The 27749-nt window shown below is 48.0% G+C and overlaps 1 protein-coding gene across 4 annotated transcripts in view; it reads right to left on the reverse strand.

Moving 5' to 3' along the window:
• Window positions 1-16: 16 nt before the first annotated feature.
• Window positions 17-27749, reverse strand: part of PIK3R6 (phosphoinositide-3-kinase regulatory subunit 6) — a 70764-nt gene continuing 43031 nt past the window's right edge. For all 4 annotated transcript variants that reach the window (XM_042841210.2, XM_008163823.4, XM_042841211.2 and 1 more), the window contains exons 5-20: window positions 26688-26756; window positions 25639-25771; window positions 22713-22782; window positions 21654-21837; window positions 20072-20219; window positions 19176-19262; window positions 17626-18082; window positions 16327-16426; window positions 14044-14166; window positions 13150-13260; window positions 11627-11717; window positions 11125-11195; window positions 9594-9684; window positions 8772-8842; window positions 6617-6729; window positions 17-3187 (exon numbers count right to left, since the gene is read on the reverse strand). In XM_042841210.2, coding sequence (XP_042697144.2) covers window positions 3031-3187; window positions 6617-6729; window positions 8772-8842; window positions 9594-9684; window positions 11125-11195; window positions 11627-11717; window positions 13150-13260; window positions 14044-14166; window positions 16327-16426; window positions 17626-18082; window positions 19176-19262; window positions 20072-20219; window positions 21654-21837; window positions 22713-22782; window positions 25639-25771; window positions 26688-26756 — 2076 coding nt within the window. In that variant the 3' untranslated portion in view covers window positions 17-3030. The remainder of the gene's footprint in view (window positions 3188-6616; window positions 6730-8771; window positions 8843-9593; window positions 9685-11124; window positions 11196-11626; window positions 11718-13149; window positions 13261-14043; window positions 14167-16326; window positions 16427-17625; window positions 18083-19175; window positions 19263-20071; window positions 20220-21653; window positions 21838-22712; window positions 22783-25638; window positions 25772-26687; window positions 26757-27749) is intronic.

A 27749-nucleotide genomic window follows, 5' to 3' on the forward strand; every position in this document is an offset into this window, starting at 1 on the left:
TTAGCACCCATTTGGGTTTCTTTAATGTCATTTAATCAAACAGGTAAAAAGATTGCACTTTCCAGTATATATAATCCATTTCACCTATACAAATAATTTATAATCTATCTACATCATATACAACTATACATAGTTAATACCTATATACATCAGTACAAATTCAATGCTACCACACAAGTCTCTGGTTACGTCTAGAGTGCCAGGCGAGTTGAACTTATAGTTAAATCCCAAGGCAGGCGAACATGTGAGGAGCTGTTTGTCAGCCTCTCAAATTACTGCCCTACATAGCAGCTCATAGGAAGAGAAGTGCTGGCTTCATCCAGGCATTTCTTGACCTCCTTTGCCATCATTAGTCATGGGGTCTCTCTTGTATGTGTCTCCTGGGGCCAAATTCATCTCTTTTCCACATAAACTTTATGTTCTTGCTTGTCAATAATTTACAATAAGCCATGAGTAAACTGAGGTTGAAGACAATGCTGTTTATGCTGAAGAAATGAAAGCCCTGTTGCTGAATGCTTCTGCCTTTGTTTATCTTGCATCCCCTCGTTACGGCTCAGGAGCTGAGGTTAGCTGAACTTGGAACGAGGTGGCTAAATCTTCTAGCATAACAAAAATATTTCCTTCAGTGGCTCTGGTGAGATCCGAATACAAGGAAGTGCAGTGCAGTAGGGGTGAAGGAAATTTCCTGAATTAAACTTTTGAATTATTTTTGTAACCCCACTGATTATGGAACAACAATAGGGCTTGGCTTTTTTTTCCCCTGGAGGAAAAAGTCCAATATACAATTTTCATAAGTGGAATACCACACTTTGGGGAGTATAGCTCTTCGTGAAATCACAGTTCTCGAGTACTTGAGTCACTTGGCAGTACAGTGAATACACACCCAAGCCATGAGTGTCTCATAATAAGTGAGGATGCCCCATGGTGTGTGTGAGATTCTCATAGGCACATTTACTTTTTTTGTAATTAAATGATTCTGGGGGGCTGCCAAGCTCTCCTGTTGCTAGGGCGCCTCTCACCTGCCATCAGTTCTAAAGGTGATTTGCCAGCAGACAGTTTATTTCAATAGAGCTTCCCAGGGAATTGTTTTTATGTTTATGTTTTATGCAATACGCTAAGCTGGGAGTTTGTAAAACTTTAGCTAGAAAGTAAACGATAAAAACGTTTGCAGTGAGGGGAGAGAGTAAGTTGTTGTTTGATTTTAAAAATCGCAGAGCAGGGCAGTGATGGGAGCTGCAGGAGGGTTGAGACAATCTATAAAGCCTACATGGGGGAAAATTTAACCCAAACTTCCCCAATGTCCACAGGGCCTAAATGTCCAAGAAATCCTAATGTCATCAAAATCTTTGGGCCTTAATCAAGGCAGTTCTGTGAAGGGTTATTTAGAGGGGCTCGATCTAAACATTGCAGCCCAACATTTCAAACTTGGATACCTAAAATTTGGTTGGATACATTCTTATTCCACATGTAGGCACTAAATTAAGTATCCCGATTGTCAGAGGAACAGTTCCCATTGGCCAGACAAAAATCACATCCCAGCCTGGCCAGCAGTTCCATGGCAAGAGTGTGGAGTCACTTCTGGGGGTAGGGGGGATGTTGTTTTCTCTGCCATACTCCTGTAGGGATTCTTCTGGGGGGTGCAGCTTGAAGTCCCACCAGCAGCTCTTGTGGGAGTCTTGCTGGCTTACCCCTCAGCTGGGATGCACTGACTCAGCACTCCCATACGGACATCTTCATCAGACAGCACCATCGCCTGTTCGGGCTGCTTTGGCTATGAGCAGAATCTCTTGGGGAGCGTGTGCTGCACTTGAGACCTTATGGAACTGCAAATTAACCTGGCCCAATACGCACTACACTAAAACGCATTACCACCTGTAAACTGCTCTGGGCTCTCAGGCACTCCTCACCAGTCTATAGCACGTGAACCAAACAGAAAGCACATGAAGGCCAAGAAACTAGAGAAGCCACTGATGGGTTCTTTGGGTAGCTGTTTCTTGCATCCTTGTGACAAAGCAACACTGGCAATGAGGTGTGGGAGCAGAGAACAATTTGGGGTTTGTGTAACCCCGTGTTTAGGAGCAGACACTGATAGTCTCACGCAAGGAAGGTCTAATGATCACATCTATCAGGATTTAAGGGAAGCCTTGTTAGCGCTGTTCTGGACATTCTGGATTAGATCAGACAAGTTAATGAATCTGCACGGGGTATCTGAAATGACTTCAGCTGGCAACGAGCAAGAATGAAGATAGGAACTTGTGCACCTGCTGCTGTGGGAGCTTTGTTTGATCCTAGCCAAAGTCACTAGCATGGAAGTCCATGGCAGTTTTTCCCACAGACCTCAGTGGGAGCTCGGCAGACCCTAGTGATGCACATGTTCTACCCAATTCCAATCAGCCCTGACAAGCTTTCTTCTTTGTTGAGTGAATGTTCGGAGGCAATTGCCTGTGTGCCCAAGGTGACTCAAATATATTGCTTTGGAACAGAGACCGTGGCTTCAGGTGTATCTGTGCAGCACCCAGCACAATGGGCCCTGATCCCTGATTAGGGGTTTCAGACACTACTGTAATATAAAATATTAAATAATAATTGCACCTTGTGCCACACCTAAAGCAAGCAGAAGCCAAACTCTGCCAACTTGTCTCCAATCCTTCTCCCAAAGAAACCCCTCCTCCCCTCTCAATGTATTTTACTGACACACAAAGAAGAAGAACGGTCTGACTCCTGCTTATCTCCCTCCGTGCTCAGTTCCACAGCCCAGCCCCACTCTCCAGCATTACAGGAACTCCTGCTGTTCCACCTTCTCCCAGGCTCTGCTCCTTGGCTCACACCTAAGCCATGGCATTTTAACAGTTTGCCTGATTTTTACTTTCTTCTTTGAGCCCTAACATCCCGTCCAGTTGTAGCTTTACAAGAGAAATGGTTGTGAAGTCACTGTAGGTGGCTTTTAGTGTGTTCTTCGGTCCTCATTCTATTGTGACCCAACCAGGGATTCTTACAAATGCCTCTCATGTCAATTTTTTCTTATCTTCTTCACTGGATGATGCCTGCAAATGTGTTGATGGGCAATAGCAAAGATTTGGGCATGTATTTGGCCAGTCCCACATCCTCCGGTTCATGCAGGCTGAATTTCATTGTCCTTGTCTTTTGCAAGCAATAGCTGGGTTCCAGGCAAGGAGAAACTTCCACACTGCAAGAGAAGAAAGAGACTTTTACTAAACATGCCGAATCATGGGCCAAATACTGACCTCAGTTACACCAGTGTATATCCAGAGTAACTCCATTGGCTTTGGCTGTTGCTTTGGGTTTACATCCATGTAACTAAGATTTATAATCTGTTTGTAATCTTGCACTGGCTTTTGCTAGAAAGATTATCTAATTCATATTATTATTGTTATTACACAGCGCTTTGGGCTAGCCTTAATTTGATTCAGGGGAATGCAAACTGTATGGACTACAAATGGGCCTGAATCAAAACTCCACCTTCAAACTCCCCAGAACTTTGAAGGCGTTTGAAATCCAAACCCAGGTCCAAATTTTGCATTTGACTCCAGTCAAAATCCTTTAATCCAATTCCCTTGAACTTTGGGAGGTTCAAATTCCAGATCCAAATGTTGAGGCTTGAGCCTGTGTAATACATTAACACTTCACTTCTCCATCACTGAAAGGCAGCCACTGCTGATGCAGCATGTGGCAGCTTTTAATGGTGCCCACAATGCCCAGTGATTTTAGGACAGAAAACCAAGGAGAAAACTGTCTCCGTTTGAAACTGCTGGAGGAAATTTACTAACGCGGAATGTAATTACTCAGAGTGGACTTCTGCCACGATTCCAAAGCTAACACCCTGCTGTTTGCACAAAAAGTGCCATGGGACCTTTATGAAGACAAGAAGCAAGAACCTTGGTTTTACACTTCATCCAAAAGATTGCAGTCTCCCCCAACACAAGCTTTTATCCAGGGGGAAAAAGCACCATCTATGAATTGCATTTCTCACAGCAACCAGTTTGCTTCCTCTCTGACTTCTTGAAGGCCTCATTTGTGGTCTCTGTAAACGTTTCACACACTGCACCATTATCCGTGAGCTTCACACAATGTGTCCCTTGGTGAGGTTTGTAAGAAACTGCTGTTAAGTCTTTTTTACCTGCTGGGCCCCAAATCTTTCAGGTTACACTGCTGCCAGAGGCTACTGGCTATAGGTGAACTAGGCAGCTGCGTATTTGCATCAGATTTCTGGGCAGCTGCCTAAGATGACATATTTGGCCCAGCCGCCCCTCCATTATGACGGAGGGGCGGCTGGGCCAAATTTGAGTGGGGCTGTGACTGAGAATGCCAGGTCGCAATGCCACTCAATCAGATTTGGCCCAGCCACCCCTCTGTCACGGAGAGGCAGCCAGCCAAATCTATTGTCCTAGGCTTACAGGGAGGAGAGGGCGGCACACTGAAGTTTTGCCTAGGGCGGCAGATTGTCTTTGGTGGCCTCTGGCTGTTGCCATGGGAAATCCCTTCCTCCAGGCTTGGAGGGAAGCACATCCCACCCACAGGGCTGTTTACAGATCACCGGCCTGTCTCTTACACCCAGCTGTTCCCTTGATGGGCAACCCAGAATCACAATCAGCTTTCTTGGAAGGCAGTTCCCTCAAAATCCTCTTCAACAGTGGAAAAGAAACACAGATAGAAAGGTTTCAGAGTAACAGCCGTGTTAGTCTGTATCCGCAAAAAGAAGAACAGGAGTACTTGTGGCACCTTAGAGACTAACAAATTTATTAGAGCATAAGCTTTCGTGGACTACAGCCCACTTCTTCGGATGCATATAGAATGGAACATATATTGAGGAGATATATATACACACATACAGAGAGCATATATTTATATATTTATGCTCTCTGTATGTGTGTATATATATCTCCTCAATATATGTTCCATTCTATATGCATCCGAAGAAGTGGGCTGTAGTCCACGAAAGCTTATGCTCTAATAAATTTGTTAGTCTCTAAGGTGCCACAAGTACTCCTGTTCTTCTTTTTACAGATAGAAAGAAATAGAATAAGACTCGCTATTGGCTATGTGTAACGAGGGAGAGAGAAAACAGGGGAGGAGAGGGCAAAAGAGGAGGGTAGCCAGAAACTAGGAAAATCAGAGATTTCAATAACCTTTGCCCTAAATAAGAAATGGAGCTTCATTTTCAGGCCTTACATTGTGAGCAAGCAAACTGGCCTGTTTGCATGCCAGCTGCCATCTCTATGCACTAATACTCATGCACCAATACCAGTTTGCACACCCGGCTATCAGAGCTGCATATGCAGCATTTATGTGCACAGTTATGTGAGCATGTGTAATGCTCTAGTCTAGTGTATGATCACATCTCCTCCAAGTGGCTGATTTGTGACTGTACAGCCAACTTCTGTTACACAAAGGGCTTTTCCTTCCGCTCAATTGTTGAGCCAGTTTAAAAAAGGGACACATTTTCATACACAAAAAAGAATCTTCCTTTTCTTTGTCAAATAATTTTGACTGTTGACATTTTCCCACCAGCTCTACTCAAGTGGTAGCTTGCGTTTTTGGGCTTAGAGTCCTGGGTTCAAACCCCTGCAGATGACTGTGGTGGCTGCATATGAATTGGTACATGATATGTTTTTGTTGGTGGTGTTACTTGGGGCAAAATTATGAAATTGTGATTCTTAAAATACAAATCCAGCCTGCTCAAATTCTTGAAAGAACCTCATTTTTTGCTGCTATATTATCAAAGCTGCTCACACAGACTACTCCCTCCCACCTTCAGATTTCTACAGTGCCTTTTATCCTGAAGGTTCCCAAATCACTCTACAAGCTGTAGAGAAGAATCATTTCCACCACCACAGAAATGCAGCCATGCTGGGGTAGAACTCAAGAAACTCTTTAACAGTAAATAACATTCTACGACAGTTTCAAGCAAGAAATGAAGATTCCTGTATTCATATCCAGTGCATCATGTGCAAACACGCACTTGGATAATGCTTTCTATCCACGAATCTCAAAGAAGAGCTCTGTGGAGCTTGAAAGCTTGTCTCTTTCACCAACAGAAGTTGGTCCAATAAAAGATGTTAACTCACCCACCTTGTCTCTTACAAGCATTAATGAGTTAGGTTTAAGAACCTCCCTATGGGAACTAGGAGAGTATAATCCACACCTTACAAATGGGAAGGTGGGACTACTGAGATATTGTGGAAGTTTGTGACAGTGTTGGGAAATGAGCCAGATCTCCTAACCCCCAGTCATCCGCTTGAGCCACTCTCTTTTATCATTTACTATATGATAAAATAGTTTGCATTGACATAGTGTTTTCCAGGCAAAGATCTCAAACCACTTTACAAAGGAAGGTAAATATCACTGACTTCATTTTACTCTGGCGATAGCAGGCACAGGGAGGTCATGTGATTCACCCAGGTTCTCTCACCAAGTTAGAAGCAGAGTCAGGACTAGGACCTGTATCTCCTGATTTCCAGGCCTGGGCACTAGCCAACATCACCTCCTCTGTAGTCCTGACAACCCTTGTGAAAAGACATGTTGTGTCTCCGGGGAAGTCTAACTTTAAATCAATAGCTTGATGCTTGTTTAAAGCCTTACAGCAAAGTAGCCTTACCCGACCACGTTCGTGTAGGTCCTTCTGAAGTCCTTGTCCAGGCACAGGTTGAAGGTCCTTTGTTCCATGCTCTGGATTTTGATATTACGTGTTCTGATCTTGTTTGCTGCTGACTGGAACAACAGGGGGAAAAAAAGCCCTGCTGAATTTTTCACGTACCTTCTCAAGGCTGCACCAAGACAGATGGAGAATGTGTGTGCATGCGCACATCTATTTTTGAACCTTGGAACACAAGACACGACTGCTGGAATAAAGAGGGAACTGGCTCCTTCCTTTTATTTCCCCCTGGCACAAATTGGCCAATATTTTCAAAAGCAGCCAGTGATTTGGGTGCCTAACTTGTGGCTCCTTAAAGGACACCCACAGCCCCAGTTGATGTCAGTGAGAGATGCCGATGCTTAATAACTCTGAAAATCAGGCCCCTTTAAGGTGTCCCAAATTAGGCCTCCAAAATCACTGGCCAGAGTCCACAGTAACCGGGGAGGCCTGTGCTCACGCAGCCTTACAAGGGATTGCTAGTGTTAGAGACTTGGGGTGAGATCTCCCACCCCCCGCTCTAGACCCTTTATGCCAGCATGGGAAGGTTTCCCCTGACACAGGCACTGCAAAGCTGCTTTCTGAGGACCCCTTTGCGAGCCCTGGTGTAGCCTGGGGTCATGCTGGAGGTGGGGCAGGAAGGGCGAGTCAGGGGCAGGGCTACAGTGCTCAGTGCTGCAGTGATTCTAGGCAGCACAGCGGAGATGGGGGAGGCTGCCATAACCTTGACAGGCCCCTAGGGCTGTATAAGGTACACTGGATTCCCAAGAGCAGCCAAGGTTTGGGAGGGCACAAAGGTGGCTTATAGCCCCCCTCCCCTTGGGCTGTGAGTCACTAAATATCTCACCAAGGATGCCTGAAATATGTGGGAATAGGTGATAAAGAAACAGGCCCTTGGTCCATTTGGCCCTAAAGGATATGTCTACACTGCAATTGGAGGTGTGATTGCCACTCACACAGGCACACCCAAACTAGCTTTAAGCTAGCTAAAAGTAGCAGTGAAGATCTTGTGGCACTGGCTGTACAAGCTCCTAGCTCACAACAGGGTCTGTGCTGCTGCATCTGCACTGCTAGATTAGAGCTAGCAGCGGGGAGCCCACACAAGCTGCCCTCATACCTTCAGTTATACCAAGCCCTCTTTGCACCATTCTGGCGGGGCAAAGGGGCCTGTAAAAAAGGATCAAACCCTATATCTAGTGGATGTTTGTCCTCTGGATCATAATATCTACTACACACCAAGGCACACTGCTCCAGTGGCAGAGTCTTGCAGAGGAAAAATGCTAATGCACGGTGTTCCATCCGGGCAGTACTGAGGGACAGTGACAAAGCTGCTTGGGTTTCCAGCAAAAAGCTGAAATTTGACAGGGGAGAAAACAAACTGAAACCACTTTCTGAGCAACTCTGTGCAGTATCTCCTCCTCCTTTTGCAGAGCAATGGGGGATTTCCTTCTCCAGTCTTTGCTATAGCAATAAGTAAAATCTCTAATAATCAAGCTTCTAATTACGTTTCTCCACCTACATCATTCATCCATTCCAAAGGATCCTGAGCAATGGGCCAGATCCTGCAAACCCAGCTGCGCGCACTATTTCCTACCCTGAGTAGCTTCCTGGCCAATAATAGGCTGTTCATAGTAGTAAGCAGTAGCCTCAGTAGCATCTGTGGGCTCAGGCACTCTAAGTCCTGCCCTGCATCCCAGGTGGACCCATCACTGAGAGCACTGGGAGTCTGGGGTGCTGTCTTCCTTTTCTAACACCCTTATTCTGCCACGTGGACAGGACCCTTACACCACGTCTGTGTAGCCAGGTTGGCTGGTCCTCCTTCCTCTGCAGCCGTCTGGGATTTTCTGGGAGACCTCTCATTTAAGCACTGTCCTGGCCCAACATTGCTCAGCTTGTGATTCTGAATCACCACCTCCAAGGGACAGGGGTGCTGGGGTTCCCCCCACTTTTTACCAGCCATAAGGGCGAGCGATGGGTGGGAAGGGGCAGAGAGGAGTGAGTAGGAGGCAGGGTCTCAGGGGAAGGGGCAGTGTGAGGGGCAGGGCCATGGTTCAGGTGCCTGTGCCCCCCCCTTTTAGGATGCTTCCACCACTCCTGCCAGGGGGTCACAGCTACTTACAGAAAATGATTTTCCCGACAGGTTGGAGGTTTTGACGACTTCAGCAATATTTACATTCAAGCACGCCAGATCTGCAACAAAATCGGGGCATTAGACTGAGAATAAAGCACAGGTCAGCCCAGCTTGCCTTGTCTTGGCTGGGTGAGGTCTTCTGGAATCCTCCACTGCTAACCCTTCTTGGTGTGCTTCCCATCACCCCCAAAGGTACTATGTTAGAATGAGGGTCTGCCTGCCTGGGGCACCTGGGTACAGCTCCTAGCATCAGCCCGCGGGGGCCCCGGAGAGCAACACAAGTTACTCCTGTCTTATCCCCTTGCACTACATAAGGCTGAGAGCGCTGCCTTTGTAGTGACTCCATCCTCTACCACCCCAAGGGGGTATCTCCACTGGGGCTCATGGGGCAGACGCAAAGCAGGAGCTATGACAGCTGAAAGTCTATCCCCCAAAGACATCTCTTTCTTTCTTCCTCCCTTCCTCCTCGGTCAGGCAAATGCAGAAGAGGTGGGATATAATGGCACAAAGAAGCATAACTGAGTCCAATGCTGCATCCTCAGTTACTGGGAGCTCCCTAAAAGTGGGGCATGAGACTCAACAGCCAGATACTTGACCATGAGCTGTAGTGATCATGTCTGCAGCACATGGGTACGCATGCAGCACGGACTCAGCTCCCCCAGCCCAGCCAAAGCATGCGCTGAGCATTCTGGGATGGATTCTCTGGGGGCCAGCCTCTTCTTTGGCTTTTCCAAGGTCCTGCTCAGGAGTCCCCAAAACACTGAAGAGTTGGCAGCTCAGCAAACAGTGCCCCACCAGGAGAATCCTCACCTTCTGTTTCACTGGAGGGAATGGCTTTCATCACCAGGCCGGTAGATCGCAACGAGACTTCTACCTCCTTCTTCCGATTACTCAGCAAAACCTGCACAAAAGGCACATTTCACTCAGTTACAAGTTAGGGATTAACATGTTAGGCCTGAATGAAACCAACTGGGTGCCTGATCCAGAGCTAAATTTGTTTTTTCATTTGATTTCTCTCTCCCCTCCCCCTCCTCTCTGCATCTACAGTCACATTTTTCCTCTGTCTGTTTTTCACTTTGCTCCACTTTCTGCTCCACTTTTCACCCCACTGGATTTCCTCCCTCTGCAGCTTTTCTCACAGCCTCTCCTAAGCAAACCTGAAAGCATTCATGTTCCAGTTGAGCTTTCAAACTCGCAATATTTGGGTGGGTTCAAAACGAGGCAAGACACGGTCACCCAGCCCCTGGTTAAACCCAAAAAGACACCCTGCCAGTCCCTCTTAATGACAGAAAAAGCATAAGATTAGGAGTGGGGAAAACCCATCTAAATTTGAGAGGAAAAAAGGTGGGAAAATTATAAATATAAAGGGCCATGTTTAAAAAAAACAGATTCTAAGCTGCTCAGGCAGAACAGGGAATCATAGAATCGTAGGACACGAAGGGACCTCGAAAGTTCTTCTAGTCCAGTCCCCTGCACTCAAGGCAGGACTAACTATTATCTAGACCAGCCCTGACAGGTGTCTGTCTATCCTGCTTTTAAAAATCTCCAGTAACAGAGATTCCACAACCTCTCTGGGCAATTTATTCCAGCGCTTGCACATGTGTCTGCGTATTTAGCACCAGATTCTGCCTCTCTAATTCAGACTCAATAATGTCTTACTCCGTGAGTAGCATCACTGATTTCAGTGAGACTGGCCGCGGAGTAAAGCACTATGCAGTCTAAATAAGGGTGGCAGAACTGGGCCTGTAGGCTTTGTCTAGACAAGGAAAAAGATGTGTGTTCTGAAAAAAGTGTCAGCTAACATGATTTTAAACACTGCTTAGTGGCTAGTGTTGGGGGATGAACACCTTTACAAACACATTAGCTGGACACGGGCAACGCTCAGAGACTCAAAACAAAGGGAAACGATTACTACAATAGATGATCAAAGTGTTCATTGAAAAGTACCCCTCCTCTGTAGATGTGCAATAGGAGAAAAAAAGAGGGCCCATTAGAAGTCATAATCCCATAGGCTAGACTTTACAGTTAACCAGTAAGGGGTCTTGTGCGTCCTAATCAATATTTCCAGGACAGGGGGGACCAGATTTCCCAGGAACAGCTGGCTCATTATTACAAAGGCTGATCCCGGAGCTGGCATCTCTTTTCAGGTACGATGATGTCTTGGCACATTCAGCTCTCAAGCAATGTATGTGCTGAAAGGAGCATCTCACGGGCAAAAGCAAAGGCAGTTTTCCCTTGTTGCCGCGATCTGCCCCAAAGCCCCTGCATGCAGAGAGCTCCCAGATCCGCCAAAAGGAGTCCTGCGAGCAGTGAGGCCATGGGACAAAGAGTCGCATCTTACCTTGCTATACGTTACTGCGAGATCTGCCCCGTGGACTTCCAGCGTTGTTTTCTTCTTTGTCTGCATATGGTCTGGAAGAGGGAAATCAATGGAAAGTGAGGGCCCGAATGGCAACATTGCTCATTTAGCGTATACATCCAGCTGCAATGCAAAGACACCCATTGACTCCAATGGGAGCAGGGTTGGGCTATATTGCTGTAGGTTAGTTCTAACGGCAGAATTAGGAGCTAGGAGGTTTCCTTTCCTGTTCTTTTACCAAGTGTCCCCCACCTACCACCAATACTTGGAGGCAGAACGTCTTGCAAATGTTTTTTTCCAATTTCTCCCCCCCACCCCACACACACTCTTGGAGCCTTGTGGCTTCCGTTACTGTGTGTGGAAGGATGCAGGGGTGATGGCGGTGAGTGTGATTACATAAGGGGAAAGCTTACTAAAGAGAGAGGCAAGCAGGGATGAAGGGGAATTCCTGGTGGCGGAGGAGATCCTGAAACCCACTACGCACCTTTGGGAGCTTTGCAATCTTGCACCTTGGCACTCAGCTCGGTGAGGAACACGTCCTCTGCTGGCTCCTGAGCCTCGTTGCTGAAGAAAATCTGAAAATGGAAAAAACCTTCTCTGGGAGCAGCTCCTGATTGCTCCCCACAGAGTGACCCTCTGTGACATCACAGTCATCTCTGCAGCAACCAGCTGTGATATCACAAAGAGGCTGTGACTTCATATGTGAAACAAGCAACCAGAGGCAAGGTACACGCCAGGAATAACAAAGTGATTTCATGCACATCTCCTTCGTTACAGGGGAAAGCTAAGCTCTGGAAGAAAGGACGGCCCTGCAGAGTCTGGGAAAACCTCCCTAGAGTTGCTTGATTCCATATGTCATCAAAGAACCTAAACACAGTATCAGGGAGCTCAAGAACTTCCAGAAAGAGAACATGGAATTGGCCAGTAATGTAAACAAGGGGGATTTCCCCTGGGCCACTGTACACCTCACCACCAGGTATCATCTTGACTGAAGTGTGGACTCCCACACAAGACCCCCAGTCCCTGTACCAGTATGCTGATTAGCTCTGAGGCATGTAAATTCCTGTTTGTGACACCTGAGTGCTGACAGAAATGCCCAGAGAGTCATCTGGCCATGAGTCTGCAACATGGAGGAGAACAACTGGGGAATAAAAATAATTTAAAAATAACAAGATCACCGGCTATATGACATGAGGATCAAGTGAGGTGGGGGCTGGAACAATGCCAGAGTGATAGGAAGGAGATAAAGTCCTGTGAGGCACTGACAAGATGAGTTACTGGCTCCCCTCTGGGGCTGACCCACAGAAAATAGCAAGACACCTGGTTCTGTTCCCAGCTGATGGATCTAGTCCTTGAGGTAAAGTGGTAAAGGCAGCTCAAGTGTTTGGAGCTAGAGGCCCTGGATTCAGTTCCTGCTAACGATCTAACCAGGTGGTCTCATTAAAGTCCTCTGCTAATTGTTTTGGTCTCATGTCGAATGTCAGGTCTGACATTGATTCTGTTTCAGAGAAGACGGCAGGAAATAAATGAAACGTTTCAGGAAATCCAAAGACCCTGCAGCAATCAGGTAGAGGCTGGCAAAACCTCCCATGAGTCACCTGATTCCATATTTCATCACTGAATCTAAACTAAGGGAACTCACGCACCTCGCGAGCAAACTTGGGTCCAGTTAAACAGGAACCTGGAACCGATTTATGGTTCAGTATCAAAAATCACATGAAATTAGCTCTTCTGCATGGCACTTAGGTGACCCAGATGGAGCCCAATGGCTCCAACTCAGCTTCCCTATGAGATTTGGAGGATCATTAGAACCAGGCTCTCAGAGGGAACATTGGGGGCTGGAGACCATGTAGATTAAAGCTGATATTTGCATGAAGCCCAGGAAAACCTGGGAGCTTTGCACAGGTTGGCCAGCAAGCCCTCCTCCACATTGGGGATGTGAACTAGGGTGTGGTTTGGGGCTGCGGCTGGTGTGTTATGTAAAAGGGTGACAGACAAGGCACTGACCTTAACAGCATAGACCTGGAAATAGACTGGCTGGATGCCCAGGCGCACGTAGTAAGCGATCACATCAATAATGAATGGGTCGGACATGGGGTGCGTGCTCAGGGAGGAGGGCTGTGTGGAAAGCACAGTTTGCATCATCTGCAGTCACTTCTCTGAAATCACTCAGATCCTTTCTCCCTCTTGGTCAGTTACCACAATGAGGCACCCTCCCCCCCGTCACACACACACACTGAGAGCGCTCTATTTCTGCATGAAGATCAGTCAGAGCAAGACCACGGGGGAGGAGAGTCTCCTCCCTTCGCAATCCCACCCAACTGCCCCTGTTTAAAGGGGATCTGACAACGTTTTGAAAAAGCCAGGTAATGAGAGCCGCAAATCCCCTACACAGACAGCCTTTTCAGCAAACGCCTCGTTTTGCTATTTCGCTTCTCCCTCCCCAGTTACTAAGTTTGACCAAAGAAAATCTGCTGCAGTGAAGTGCCCCAGCATGGATACTGCTCTTCATCCTTCCATCCTATCGGCTTCAGAGCATAGAGTCTACCCACTGGGTGGGGGCAACGTGAGCCCATTTCCACCCCCTCCCCACCACCATTCACCCATCCCGCACAACTGCTCTTGGAATATTCTTAGAGGAATAAAAATGATTAAAAACCTGAATAAATCCTTAAATATTGCAAAATCACAGCCCTGCAGACCCACACAAGCACAACCGTGCACCCCAAAATGTGTGGCGCTGCCGCTCTGTATTTTCCACATGACTGGGAAAGTACAGAACTCAGCGAGAAACACGAGGTGGGGGCTTTTAGCCTCTGAGAAGTTCACTCAGAGGCCCCACTGTGGTTACTGAAGCACCCGGCACGAGCAGGGCACAAAAGGAAGGGTTCCCCCACGTACCATGGTGGCCAGCTTGGGGATCATGTGACACAGTGTGTTGATGTTGCTCTCATACCAAGGGTCAGCTTTGCCCAGATACACAGCCAACTCACAGAGCTCCATCTGGCCAGGCGTGGTATGATCCTGGAGGAGGAGAAACACACAGCACAGGACAGTCAGCTCCTTGCACCTGCTTGTTATGCACGGAATAATATCCCGCAAGGAAAGAGTTTAAAGACGCCAGAAGCTAAGCAAACGACTGCTTTTACTGGGATGCAATGTTGCTATTATAGGGGAGGAGGGATAGCTCAGTGGTTTGAGCATTGGCCTGCTAAACCCAGGTTCAATCCTTGAGGGGGCCATTTAAGGATCGGGGGAAAAAAAAATTGGTCCTGCTAGTAAAGGCAGGGGACTAGACTTGATGACCTTTCAAGGTCCCTTCCAGTTCTATGAGATAGGTATATCTCCATATATTAACCAAACCGTCTCCCTCTGTGGGTATGTCTACTCTATAATCTGAGGTGTGACTGCACAATGCAGTGGCTTCAGCAATGCTAGTACATACCCAGTGTCCTCTGCACGTTTGTAGAGCCTGCGTGGAAGCCCATGCCATTACATCTAAACTGCTATTTTTAGCTGTACCAGAGCGGGTAATGCAAGTGCAGGTACATGTGGTTCACACCTGGCAGAGGGTATGTCTACACACTGCAATTGGAAAGTGTGCTTGCAGCACGTGTAGACATTCCCAAGCAAGCTCTGATCTGGCTGGATCAAAGCTAGCTCAAGTCTAGCTAGATCAAAGCTAGATCAGGTAACAATAGCAGTGAAGCCGTGCCAACAAGGACAGCTTGTTGGGCTAACCCCGCACACACAGGACCCTGAGTACATATCCGAGTGGCTGCTGCCCGTACTGCCGCAACTTTGCTGTTATTGTTACCCGAGCTAGCTTTGAACTAGCTAGATCAAAGCCAGCTCCGGGTACGTCTATACATGCTGCAGTCACACCTTTCAAACACAGTGTAGACAGACCCTCAGTAACCTCCTGATCTTACCCCCTCTCCACTGTGCACTCTCACTGGTCGGTTTATGACCCTCATGGAGTTGTGTGTCAGCTTTTGGGGGCAGGGTCTGTGTCTTTGCTTGCTGGTGTGAAGCAGCTAGAACATTTTCTGCAGCTCTGGGTGCTCCGGAATAAAGACAGTTAATGAATTAAGTTAACTAATAATACGTGCACATGCTGTCAGGATATACTGCCATTTCTGGGGCAAATTTAGACTGTCATGAGCTGTAAATGTTCATTGGTTTCCAATGGGGACCATGATAGCATCGCAGGCTTGTGCTGATCCAAACGGTATCCTCCCTGTTTCCGGCTGTCCCAACTTCTAACCTCATTTAGACCTTGATCCTGCCATGAGCTCCGTGCCAAAAGACCCTCGAGTCTCCATGAGACCACACTGATGTCAATGGAGTCTGTGGGGACACAGGGATCTGGTGCGTGGAGCTTGTTGCAGGATCCGGCCTTCAGTAAATAATGCTGTTCACTTCTAGCAATTTTCATCCAAAGAACTCAAAGCACTTCACAAACATGGAGATTGTTAGACTGACAGGTCTTTGGATAGAGACCGCCTCTGTGTTCTGTATTTGGTCCTGCTCCATGACTGAAGCTCCTAGGTGCTACAAATAATAATAGTATCACCATTTTACAGATGGGGAAACTGAGGCACAGTGAAGGGAAGTGATTTGCCCACGGCCACACAACATGTCAGTGGCAGAGCAAGAATCAGGTCCCATGTCTCTGATACCACATATTTCCCTAGTACAGGCACAGACTCTCAGAAGGAAATAGACTCATTTTCACTGCCGTAGCGTTTGCTTGGAAGCAGGGATCAGCCAAAACGAAAAACTGTGTTTCTCTGCAAAGGCCCTATGCATGATCCTAAGCTCCTTCTACAGTCCCAGAGTAGCTGGATACAACCGTTAAAATGACCAGCAACAAAATAGGTCATGTTGAGATCTTAAATATCATCACTAGGTTTCAGAGTCAACACCCCATTTGGACAAACTGAACCATTCATACCTTGCTCAGAGCTATGGTTTCAGGTTGTCTGCAGACTCAGCCAGACAGCCCTGCATTGGGTCCCATTTGGCAGGTTTTTTCAGAGCCATAAGGGCTAGACATAAAATCTGAAATCCTATAGAAACCTGGTGGGCCACCAGAGAAACATTCCAACCAGCTCAATCCGAGCCCTGGCAGCCCCTCTGCGAGCAGAGAGAGGGTACGGTCCCCCCTATGTGATCGCTCACCTGAGTGGACCAGGTGTTTGGCTGTCCCTCCATAACAGGGACATAATAAAACTGCAGGTTCAGCCTTGGCGTCAGGAAAACACGTCTGGTTTCTCGTTTCCTTGAAATACAAAAAATACATTTGTTTTTAAAGTTACAATGTTTGCTATAAGCCAACCACAGCTGACTGTTTCAGGGGAATGGGAGCCCACAGCTGCATCCTGGTAGGGCCCTGAAGTTCAACAGCATTGCTCCCTCAGCATGGGGACAATTTCCACTACTAATCCCTTCAGGGCTCTGTGCTCTTCACAATCCTTTCCTATCTTGTCTGGGCTCCATTATCATAGCGTCTGAGCAGGTCACAATCTTTATTTACCCTTACAGCAGCCCTGTGAGGCAGGGCAGTGCAGTCATCAACATACAGACCTGGAAGTGGGGTACCTTAGGTCCCTTAGGATGTCCCTGGGGGGGAGAATGGGAACAGGGTCGTGAGTCCCAAGCAAGTGCCCTAACCATGGTACTATCTTTCCTCCCCCTCTTCCCACCAGCTCTGCTCTTTAGGCTCACCGATGGCTGGCATGTCGGGCCTTACCACACATTAATGTAAATCCACGCTCACCGTGTGGCGCTGTGGCCTTCTCTAGTGTGTGTGTTTCGGGGGCGGGGGAGGAGTCACAGAGAGGTCTGTGAGCTGGAAAATGTTTGGTTTGTCCCCGGTGGAAAATTTCAACTTTTCATCAAAAAAATAAAAACGCCAGGAGTGAAAACTTTTCAGTTGTTGTTGCCTCAAAAACCCAATTTTCCATCGAAAAAAGTTTTCACATGGAAATGTTTGACCAGCCCCATTTACGTTTTTGCTGTAGTCTTTGAACTAACAGCGCTGGGCCTGTCACCTCAGGCAGCTGTGGAGCCTGCTTTTAACGCCAGAGGTTCGATCCTGGTTCCTAGGGGCGTGTGGTATGTTAACGCTAGAATCCCACCACATCCCTTCCTGCTGCTCCCAGATCATCCTTCCCCTTCCAGGCTGTGGCCCACCACAGACCTGGTGCCTCTGAGGCCTGAGCCTTTGGCGTTACCTAACAGGAGAGGCAAGTCCCATGAAGCTCTCATACTAGCCCACCCCCCACCCCTTCCATTCTGGGCTCCCTCTTTCCCTTCCTCTGTTAACCCCACAGCATGACAGGTGGTGGCGTGAGGTGGGAGCAGCCAGTACCTATCCTGCCCCTGTTGCAAAGTCTGTGCCGGCCAATCCTCCCCATTATTAGCCATCACTGCACCCTGCATAGAAACGCCTCCCCTCATAGGAGGCTGTAGCCTTACCTCAGTGAGTAATAGGCTTGGGCCAGTCGCCCCAAGACCCTGTCATCCCCCAGAACCACAATCCGGGCAGAGTACAGTCTGTGGAAGTGAGGCATGGGCACCATGTTGCTGTCAGACTTCCTGTGCAGCTTCCCACATTGCTTTGCCCCTGGGCCACTGCAGCTGTTCTGCAGCAAGGCCATGCTCTCCAAAAGGCATGCCTTTTTCTTAATGCCGCCCTTCCTCTGGAGCCTGGCATGCTCGACGTCAGTGCTGCTGGGCGGCAGCAACTCCTCGCCTGCCGCAGGCAGGTCCCGTTCAATGCCGCTGTCAGTGGAGAGCACGGAGAAGCGGGTCTGCTCGCAGCAGTCGCAGTCAGACACAATGTCCTGGATCGCAAAGTTGTCCAGTTCCTGGCTCAGGCAGTCCTGCTCGCAAGTCTGCGACAGCGGGCGAACGAACAGCACCAGCTCCTTCCCTGCGCGGGGGAGGAAAGCCCTTAAGTGATGAAGGACAGGTGCGCAGGCAGGAGTCATCCCCGGGCCGAGGCCAGTGGGAGCCCCAGTGGCATCCTCGATCCAAAGCCCAGTGATGTCTACGGAGTCTTTCCATTCGCTCCAGTGGGCTTTGGGCCAGGTCAAATGATCTGAACATTGGCCCCTCTGTCTGCTGAAATTCCACTATAACAACCACTAACCCCATTGCCTCCCTGCTTTTCACATCTGGAGCATGTGCTTTCATTGGTCATGGAAGAGACGCCAAAAGAAACAGGGGGAGCCCCATACAGCACAGACAGGCACTGGGCAAGTGGGGTTCACACCAGCTACCCCTACCCAAGCATGACAATGCACCTCAGTCCTGATCTGTAGCTATCCCTGCTACTCTAGCCCTGGGCCCTCAGACACCTCTCCCAATAAAGCTGTCTGGCCCTGCGGATCCTCACTGCTATCCCCCTTGTGGGCCTTTCCCAAACAGAATCTGCCAGTAAAATCAACGATCCAATAGTCTCTCACCAAATCCTCAAGAAGGAAAGAGAGCAAGGCCACCCCAAACCCAGCACAGGACTCTGCCTCAGTTACCCCACTCCTGTGCAAGCCAGCCCAAATCCAGTGTGTCAGTGACTCTCCATCCATGTCAATATTTCAGTCCCTTTCCCCAGGGATACCTTTACTGTTCACACACACAGTTCAGCACCAATCAAAGCAGGTAAACCTGGCTCATCCTACTACCTACCCAGCCCGTATCTCCAGCCAGGTCTTCCACCTAGACCCCATTTCTGTATCCTCCCCGACCCAGGCTCTTCTGTAGGAGCCTCTCTACTCCTGGCAGCCCTCACCTTAAGTGAGTTGCTTGTTGGCCTCCTCTGCTCAGCCCAGCTCTCTTAAAAGGCCACCCCACCCTGTGACAGGAAAGTTTAGTGCATTAACCCAACACACTGTGCTGCCAATCTCCTGCTCTGGAACCAGGAGAAATAAAACTTGCCTCCCAACCATCTGACCCAATTTACAACCCGTTAATTTGGCAAATTAGACACCATCAGGGTTTCATTTCAGTCACTTAAGGGCACTCACAAAGCTGGTCTTCGTCAGTCCACAAGTGGAAGCTGATATTCGGGTTGGGCAGTGGGGTGCCGTGGAGTTCTCCTGGTGAACTGCCTCCTGCAGGAAGGGGAAGCACCCGGTTAACAGGGGTCCTTATCTGCACTTAGCGCAGCCCAGCCAGCAATTTGGTAGATGAAAAGAAACTGCCCATTAAACATGAGGGAGCAGCCAATTTTCCCACACACCTGCACTGGAAAAACCCTCCAATGATTTGTTGTAGGTCGAGTTATTCTAAAGCTCAACCTGTCTAGGGGCCCAACTCATAAATGGGAAAAACTGCTTAACCCTCTCACCAGTTCCATAAAGCTTTAGACAGGCTCAAAACAGCAGAGTGTCTCATGGCATCGGGGGCTTAAATAAGACTTTCTTTTAAAAAATATTACTCATCGATGCATTGGAAATGCAGCACTGTGCGTGCACAGCAATTAATCAACTGTCATTCAAATATATGCCCATGCAGTTCAGCAGAGACCCATGTACATCTTGGAATGATTCAGGTATGGCCTAATGGTATTAACGTGCCTTCTACGAGTATATCTTATTCCCTGTCCCATACCGGGATAAGCTATACTAGTGTAAACGCCTTTATACCCGTAGAACTGCATCCACACTAGAAGGGCTGTAGGCTTTAACTCTACCGACATAGTTAGAGCAGTGCCACTTGAGTGTGTACGCAAGGCCTTAGCGTCCCAGTCGCTCTGGAAATGGTGAACCTGCACTGCTAGGATTCAGGAAAGTTTAGTCCACTGCAGACACTGCTCAGATTGCCCTGAACTCGGTAGCCACAGCTGTTCCTGGGACTTGTGCCCTCACTGGACTTCCCAGCCCCTGGATTCCTATGCTTTTGGAGTAGACAGCATATTTACCTCCTGCTGAGGAGTTCAGCACCATGCTGTAGATTTTCTCCAGCCTCTCAGCGTGCCGGCCCCGGTCTGCATTTGTCTCACTTCCTGTACACTCGACGGCTGCCACCACTTGCCGGAAACAGTGCTCTAGCTCATCTGTGGGCTTATTCTGTCACAGAGAGGTGCTATTAATAACCCGAGGATGTGAATATGAGACATGTGGAAGGGGGAGACTAAAAAACATCCACTACGTTTTGCTGGACTGAAGCCCAACCCCATCATTTCACAGCTGCTGAAATAAAAGAGACCATTAAATAGCATTAAACTCTCGGGGTGCATCTACACTGCAAAAACAGACCTATGGCAGCAAATCTTAGAGCCCGGCTCAACTGACATGGGCTCACACTACGTGGCTAAAAATAGTAGTGTAGACAGGACCCTCCCCCCTTGCAGTGTCCCACAGCTTGGACTCCAGTCTGAGCCTGTCTAAATAGCAATTTTTCAGTCTCAAAGCGAGAGCCCTGCGAGCCTGAGTCAGCTGACCCAGGCCAGCTGTGGGTTTTTATCTCCCTGTAGACGTACTCTTTGACACACTGTAGCCCTAACACTGGGGCCAGTTCTGGCAGGCTGCACAGCCCAATGCAGTAGGGGTGCCAAGTTGGGAGGAAGATAGACTAAGTGTTCGGTCCTACTCTAAGCCAGCTATGCACTCCATCGGCTGCAAGGCAGAGGCAGCTCATGCTGAAGGCCTTATTGAGGGCAAGATACTCAGCAGCAGAGGAAACGGACTCTTGGGACATGAAGGGAAGAGGGTTCTGTAGGGGACGATGGTGCCCCTAAGCGAGAGACCTTCTCCAGGTTTATGTTAGATGGAGAACTCCAAATAAACAGCGCTTGCCGGGCTCCACTAATGTGCCTGAACTGGCCACGCCTATCATACTTGGTCCCCAGAGCTCCCTTAAAAAGGCTACTCAGGAGAGCGGGACATTTTCCTGACAAGACATATTTTTCACAAAAAAAAATGGCTTTTCATTTCAAACAAAAAGTTGCAGGGAAAATTGTTGATTTCAACTCAACTGTCTGGTTTTTCAAGGCAAACCTGGAAATGGAAAACCAAATATTTTTAATGAAAAGTGAACTTCTTTTTAGCCGAAACAGTTTTCAAAAACTGAAAAAAATTCAATTTGGGGTTTCAGTTTTTGTCAAATGTGAGAAATTTCAATGAAAATGAAAAAAAGGCCCCCTAACATTTATTTTTTTTGCAAGTGTCCTGCAAAAATAATTAGTTTGTGTTTTGACCAACTCTACTGTCCGACTTTCAAATGCACAATGGAAGTGCTCACAGCTACCAAAGTACACTAAGCCGCGCACACACGTATATCCGTATGAAATCACGCATCGTCACTGGAACTACTTGAGCGGCAAGGTGCTGTTCAAAGGTGCTGCTTTCTATGTCTGTGGAAGCTAGTGGGGGCTGCGTGCTTCTGAAAATCTGTTCACTTCATTAAGTTGCCTAAATGAGAGCAGAGCTCTTTTGAGAATCTGGCCTCACATAAACATGGGTCAAGTTCATGGTGATATGAAGTTGCAGCTAAGCCATTACCTGAAGGATCTTCTGGAAACTTTCAACATCACAGTCCTCACCCAGAGCCGCCTGCACAGCATGTGTTATCACATAGCACATGCATGATCTGGGATTCTGATACATCTGAGCAGCTTTGGTTTCAGTGACTAGAGAATTGCATACAGCCTTGGAGAGCACATCTGGATCTGCAAATATGAAAACTCTGTGGAAATGAAGGGTTGAAAAAATAGATGCATAAAATAAGTGAATATGGTTATCAAAGCAGAGTATGCAAAAAGGCAGGAGTCAAAGAAGACTGGGAGGGCAGGTAAGGCATGCCAATGTACATCCAAAATGCAAGGTGATGGCTGCCACTTTAATGCTTCAGGGCTTACAATGTCAACCAGCCAGTGTCAGGAAGAAATTCATACTGTGGTGTAACACTGCACAATGAAGGAATTAAAACCTGCTGAAGAAGCCAGCATTGTTCTCCATCTGGAGCAAGGTACTAGACTAGGTGGGTCATTGGCTTTTTCTGGTATGGCTGGGTCCATTCCCAAATTGGGTCTAATCCTGCAGGCAGAGATTCAGAGAAAAAGAAAACTGTCTGCCACTGGGCCAGGTTCAACCCTGGTGTACATGGATACAACTCAACAGAAGTCAGTGTTGTATCAGTCAGATACCCAAGAGTTGAATTTGGTAATTATTTGCACTCTCAGACTGGAATGAATATTTTGGGTCAGCATCATTCTGCTCAATTAAACAGAGCTGCTGCAGATACTTCCTGTGCTTCTATACCTGTCTAGGGGAAGCTCCCTGCTCCTGGAAAGCCAGCTGGAATACTCAGTAAAGCACCGGCTTCCTAACACCAAGCTTGTTTTAACAAACCTGAGATGCCACTGACATCTATTGTATTCTGCTTTGTAATACCACTAGCAGGGCTTCAATTTTGCTCCAGTTCGGTGCTAACAGCTGTTAGATTTTTGATAGTATTGCCCGGTGCCATTAAATGCTGTGTCCAGTATGCAGGAAAGGCACAGATTTTGCTGCAAGATTAAAATGCCATTTAAAAGCCACACTAGAACAGGCAGTACGTACCTTTCCTGATAAGGATATGGGTCGCTCTTCAGACTTTGTTCAGAAATAATCATTCTTTGGTATAACACCCCTAACAAATAAAAATATTCACATGCAACAGATAGTAACAAGAGAGTGGCCTGATCCTGCTCTCACCCTGGCATGAGTTAGGAGTAACTTTGCTAAATCAGTGGAGCTACATGGCGATAAAGCAGGCGTGAGAGGAGAATCAAGCAGGCAGTTTCATATAGCCCAGAATAAAGACAGTAAAATCTAAAGGGAATTCGGCTAGAACACATGAAAACACCTTCTGTTTAGGGATAATCCCAGCTACACACTGCCTGTATTTCATGTACTTTGCTGACTAGATTACAAGTTACAGGCTGGACTCTGAAGCAGGTGCAGGCGAAAGGGCTTGATTCTCTGTTGACTTTTACCCTGTGTCATCATTTGTGTCAACACAAAGTCAGTGCAAACTGCTGCCACATCGGAATGTGCTTTCCACTCCCATTGCTGTGGTGTCCATGATGACCCAAGGTGCAAGGCAATGGAGAAACTGCCCCAGAGATCCTAGTCCCATTCAACTGTTGCCAAGGGAGAGTGGTCTTGTGGTTAAAGTAGTGCTCTGGGAGATCTGTGTTCTCTTCCCAGCTCTTCAGTGGAGACTAGTATCAGGGGGTAGCCGTGTTAGTCTGTATCTACAAAAACAACAAGGAGTCTGGTGGCACCTTAAAGACTAACAGATTTATTTGGGCATATGCTGTTAGTCTTTAAGGTGCCACCAGACTCCTTGTTGTTTCAGTGGAGACTGCACCTCAGTTAAAATGGGAATAATACACCTCTATGTGGTGGGAGGGCCTGTTTGGTGCTCTAATATATGGTGATGGAAGCCAAAAAACCATAAATAAGAAGAATTTTAACAAATAAGGCAGAGAAAACTGAAAATACAGGATTTTAGCAGTATTGTTTCTAAACACACCTATTCTCCAGAAGACACTAACTGGCTCTTCAGTATTTAGCACCTGCTTATCATAAAAAGAGATGATGAGAGAGCAAACATTGGGAAGGCTGCAGGATTAGGTTTCATGGAGATTTCTCATGGCAGGATACAGATCTAAGGAGAACAGTTTTACTGTGTGGTTTAATAACAGTCTGTCACTAGTAACCATTGTAGAGCATTGGAGTGGCCCTGCTGTGCCCACTGCAGACCAATTTCCATTGTTAATTTCTGGTTTTAGGGAATGGGACTCAGAAGTTCTGGGTTCAGTTCCTGGTTCTGCTCCAGATTCCATGTCTGTGACCTCGAGGAAACCACTTTGTCTAGGGTTACCATTCGTCCGGATTTACCCGGACATGTCCTTCTTTTTGTGCTAAAAATAGCGTCCGGGGGGAATTTGTAAATCACTCAAAATGTCCAGGATTTCCCCCCTCCCCCGGCAGAGCAGAGCGAGCGGCTGGGAGGGCTGCAGGAAAGTCACGGGCTGGACTCCGGAGCAGCTGTAGAGGAGCTCCTCCCCCCCCTCCCTGCATTCTGAGCCGGCAGCTCCTCCTCCCCGGCAGCCCGGCTCCAGCAGCACTGTGCAGGGCCAGGGACCGGGTTGTGTGTTGTGCTGGGGAGCGTAGCCACGTGTCCGGCTCGCACAGAGCCCAACACCCTGTTCTGAGCAGCAGGGTAAGGGGTCCAGGGGGCAGGAGAAGGGGCAGGGAGGTTCTGGAGGGGGCAGTCAAGAAACGGGGGGGGGGGGGGGTCGGGAGTTCAGGGGGGGGCTTTTGGGGGGGAGTGGAGAACGTTTTGGGCAGTCAGGGTACAGGTAGGGGGTAGGGTCCTGGGGGGCAGTTGGAGGGGGGTCTTAGGAAGGGGCAGTTAGGGGATAAGGAACAGGGAGGCTTAGGTAGGGGGTGGGGTTCTGGAGGGCAGTTAGGAGCAGGGGTCCCAGGAGGGGGCAGTCAGGGGACAAGGAGCGGGGGGAGTGGGGGGCTGGGAGTTCTGGGGGGGAGCTGTCAGGGAGCAGGAGTGGGGAGAGGGATCGGAGCAGTCAGGGGACAGGGAGCAGAGGGGTTTAGATGGGTTGGGAGTTCTGGGGGGGGCTGTCAGGGGGTGGGGAGTGGTTGGATGGGGCGTGGGAGTCCCAGGGGTCTGTCTGGGGGGGGTGTGTGGATAAGGGTTGGGGCAGTCAGGGGACAAGAGGCAGGGAGGCTTAGATAGGGGGTGGAGTCCTGGGGGGCAGTTAGGGGCAGGGGTCCCAGGAGGGGGCAGTCAGGGGACAAGGAATGGGGGGAGGGTTGGGGGTTCTGGGGGGGTGGGAAGTGGGAGGGGCAGGGGCGGGGCTAGGGCGGGGCTCCTCCCGTCCTCTTTTTTGCTTGCTGAAATATGGTAACCCTAACTTTGTCTCCATCTTGTCTATTGGAATTGTGAGCTCTTTGCGGCAGGGACTGTCTTTTTGTTCTGGGTTTGTACAGCACCTAGTGCAACTGGATCCTGGACCATGACTGGAGCTCTCGGGCGCTATTGGCAATACAGATAATAGTAAATAACACAGCAAAATGTGGCTCTGATCTCAGTGAATGCCTCTGGGCACAACTGTAATCCCCAAAATAGTTATAGCACAGGGATGGTGAGTCTCCTTGAGATCTGGGTACGGAGGGTCTCTTCTAAGCACAATTCTCCTCCTTTCCGTGAAGAAGGAACTTTTGCTTCCTCCCCCACATCACTCAAAGTGAGGTTGAGGTCTCCATGAGAAGAGAGCATGGTGTGACGGTCTCCTGTGCTGCAGCCACTCTGAGAACAGAATGAGAGCACTCGCTGCCTACAAGAGGACCTCTTAGACATTTAAAGACACAGTGCACAGAAAATACCTATCACCCTTCTGGTGACTTAAATAATTACTAAAGCAAAGACATCACCATTTCATAGCTACACCCTGACGCCACAGGAGATTCCACAAACCTGGTGTCACTCTTTCTAGTTTTAACCGGAACGCGTAGTCCAAGCCAATGGTACAGTAAGGCTTCGGCAGAGTTAGTAGCTTTTTACAGAAGTCATACACTCTTTCATAGAGATCGTCTGAAATGCAGGGAGCCTGGAATGGGAAAGGAACAGTTAACAAGATCCCAGCTGAGATGGAGCGGCCTAAACTTAGGGTCCTGTGGGGGAAGCTCTTCACCACATGTGAGAGCCATAAGAAACAAGCTGCCCAGGGATGCAAGGACTCAAGGTTAAGGACCAAATTCATCCTTGGTTTAAACGGATGCAACTCTAGCTGAATTCGATAGGCCTGAATCTGACCCTAAGACTAGACAAAGTAATGGAAATTCTGCAGAGATCTAGAAATACCTTCTTGCAAGGCTGCAGGGGTTGGATGTCTAAAGGCATTTAGGTGCCTAAGCACATAAGAAAACCCCATTATGTACCTATTTGCATTTTTATACCTTTGCATTTAAATACCTTTAAAAATCTGGCCCAAGGTGACCTGTTTAAACCCTATTTATTTCACATCCCATGTTGTTAAAGCTGAGAATTCAAATGCACAACATTGGGAAATTTAAGGTTCTTTCAGAAAAACTGATCCAGCCATATTGCACAGGCAACGTTTTTGAAAATATTCTATGTAGTTATACATGTATTTGAACACTATAAATAGGTACAACATGGCTAACTGAATGGTGGGCCTGATTTTAACGTCACCTAATAATAATATCTAGTTCTTATATAGTGCTTGTTATCTGCAGATCTCAAAGTGCTTTACAAAGGAGGTCAGCATGATTATTCCCATTTTACAGGTAGAGAAACTGAGGCACAGAGAAGGAAATGACTTGCCCAAAGTCACCTACTAGCAGAGCCAGGAACTGAACCTAGGTTTCTTGTACCCCCTACTAATACAGTGTCCACGAGGCCACACTACCTATTCCGCTATAAATTGGGTGCAAGTGATCTCAGGGCCAGGCCCCATAGCTTTGAATTTCCCTGGATTGTTAAATACCATCTGCAGATCTTACCTTTATTAGCGTGTACATTAATGTATGAAGCAGGGGGATGATGTAATGTCTATAATCTCCTTTTTCTGCCTGCAAAATCAAGCCAAACAGTTAACTAAGGCTCATGCTGCTTAACGACTTGCTGACTGGTGAAGCAATTGAGTGGTGTTTGCATCAGAGGAAGGAAACCCAAATGAAATGCTGAGCACACCCTGCTCTTTTAAGGCACAACGGCCGAATTTCAGCAGGACAGAAATGCAGCGGCCTGCCAGCCTGGTCCAAGTTCTCAGTCCAAATAAATGTCACCATTTGCCTGCCAGTTTAACAGGAAGACTCTTAAAGCAGCAAGCTGGCCAACATTCTGAGTCTGCAACGATCCTAATGGTCACCAGATTTGTTTCTAGTCACTGGGAGGCCCGAGGATTTGTAGAGATTCATGTTTCTTTTATTAATGAGGAAATGAATTGTGCTCCCACCCCCAAGCACATTTCAATAGATTGACAGGGACAGGGTCGGTCTCAACCTGACCCCTACATGCCACTGCTCAGTTGAGTGTAGATAATGTCTGAGGAGACATACAACACAGTGTGTGTGTTACAGTCTTTCCTATATTGTTTAAGGGGGTTTCAAGTGCCAGGTCTGTAACTGCCCAGTGACAGAACTTTCTTTGTTTGGAACACAGTACAGTAGTTCCTCACTTAACGTCGTCCCGGTTAACGTTGTTGTTTCATTGTTACGTTGCTGATCAGTTAGGGAACATGCTCGTTTAAAGTTGCGCAATGCTCCCATATAACGTTGTTTGGCAGCCGCCTGGTTTGTCTACGGCTTGCAGAAAGAGCAGCCTGTTGGAGCTAGCTGGTGGAGGCTTGGAACCAGGGTGAGGCGGCAGCCCCCCATCAGCTCCCCACTCCCCTAAGTTCCCTGTGCTGCAGCCGCCCAGCAGGCTATCAATTGCCGGCAGTTCAGCTGTCCCTCCCCCCACTCCCATGTGCTGCTCCTGCCCTCTGCCTTGGAGCCGCTCGCGGGAGCCTCCTGCTTGCTGTGCGGGGAGAGTGGGGGAAGAAGGGTGCTAATGTCAGGGTG

The sequence above is a fragment of the Chrysemys picta genome, chromosome 12 (genome assembly GCF_011386835.1).
Source record: "Chrysemys picta bellii isolate R12L10 chromosome 12, ASM1138683v2, whole genome shotgun sequence".
Classification (NCBI taxonomy): domain Eukaryota; kingdom Metazoa; phylum Chordata; order Testudines; family Emydidae; genus Chrysemys; species Chrysemys picta.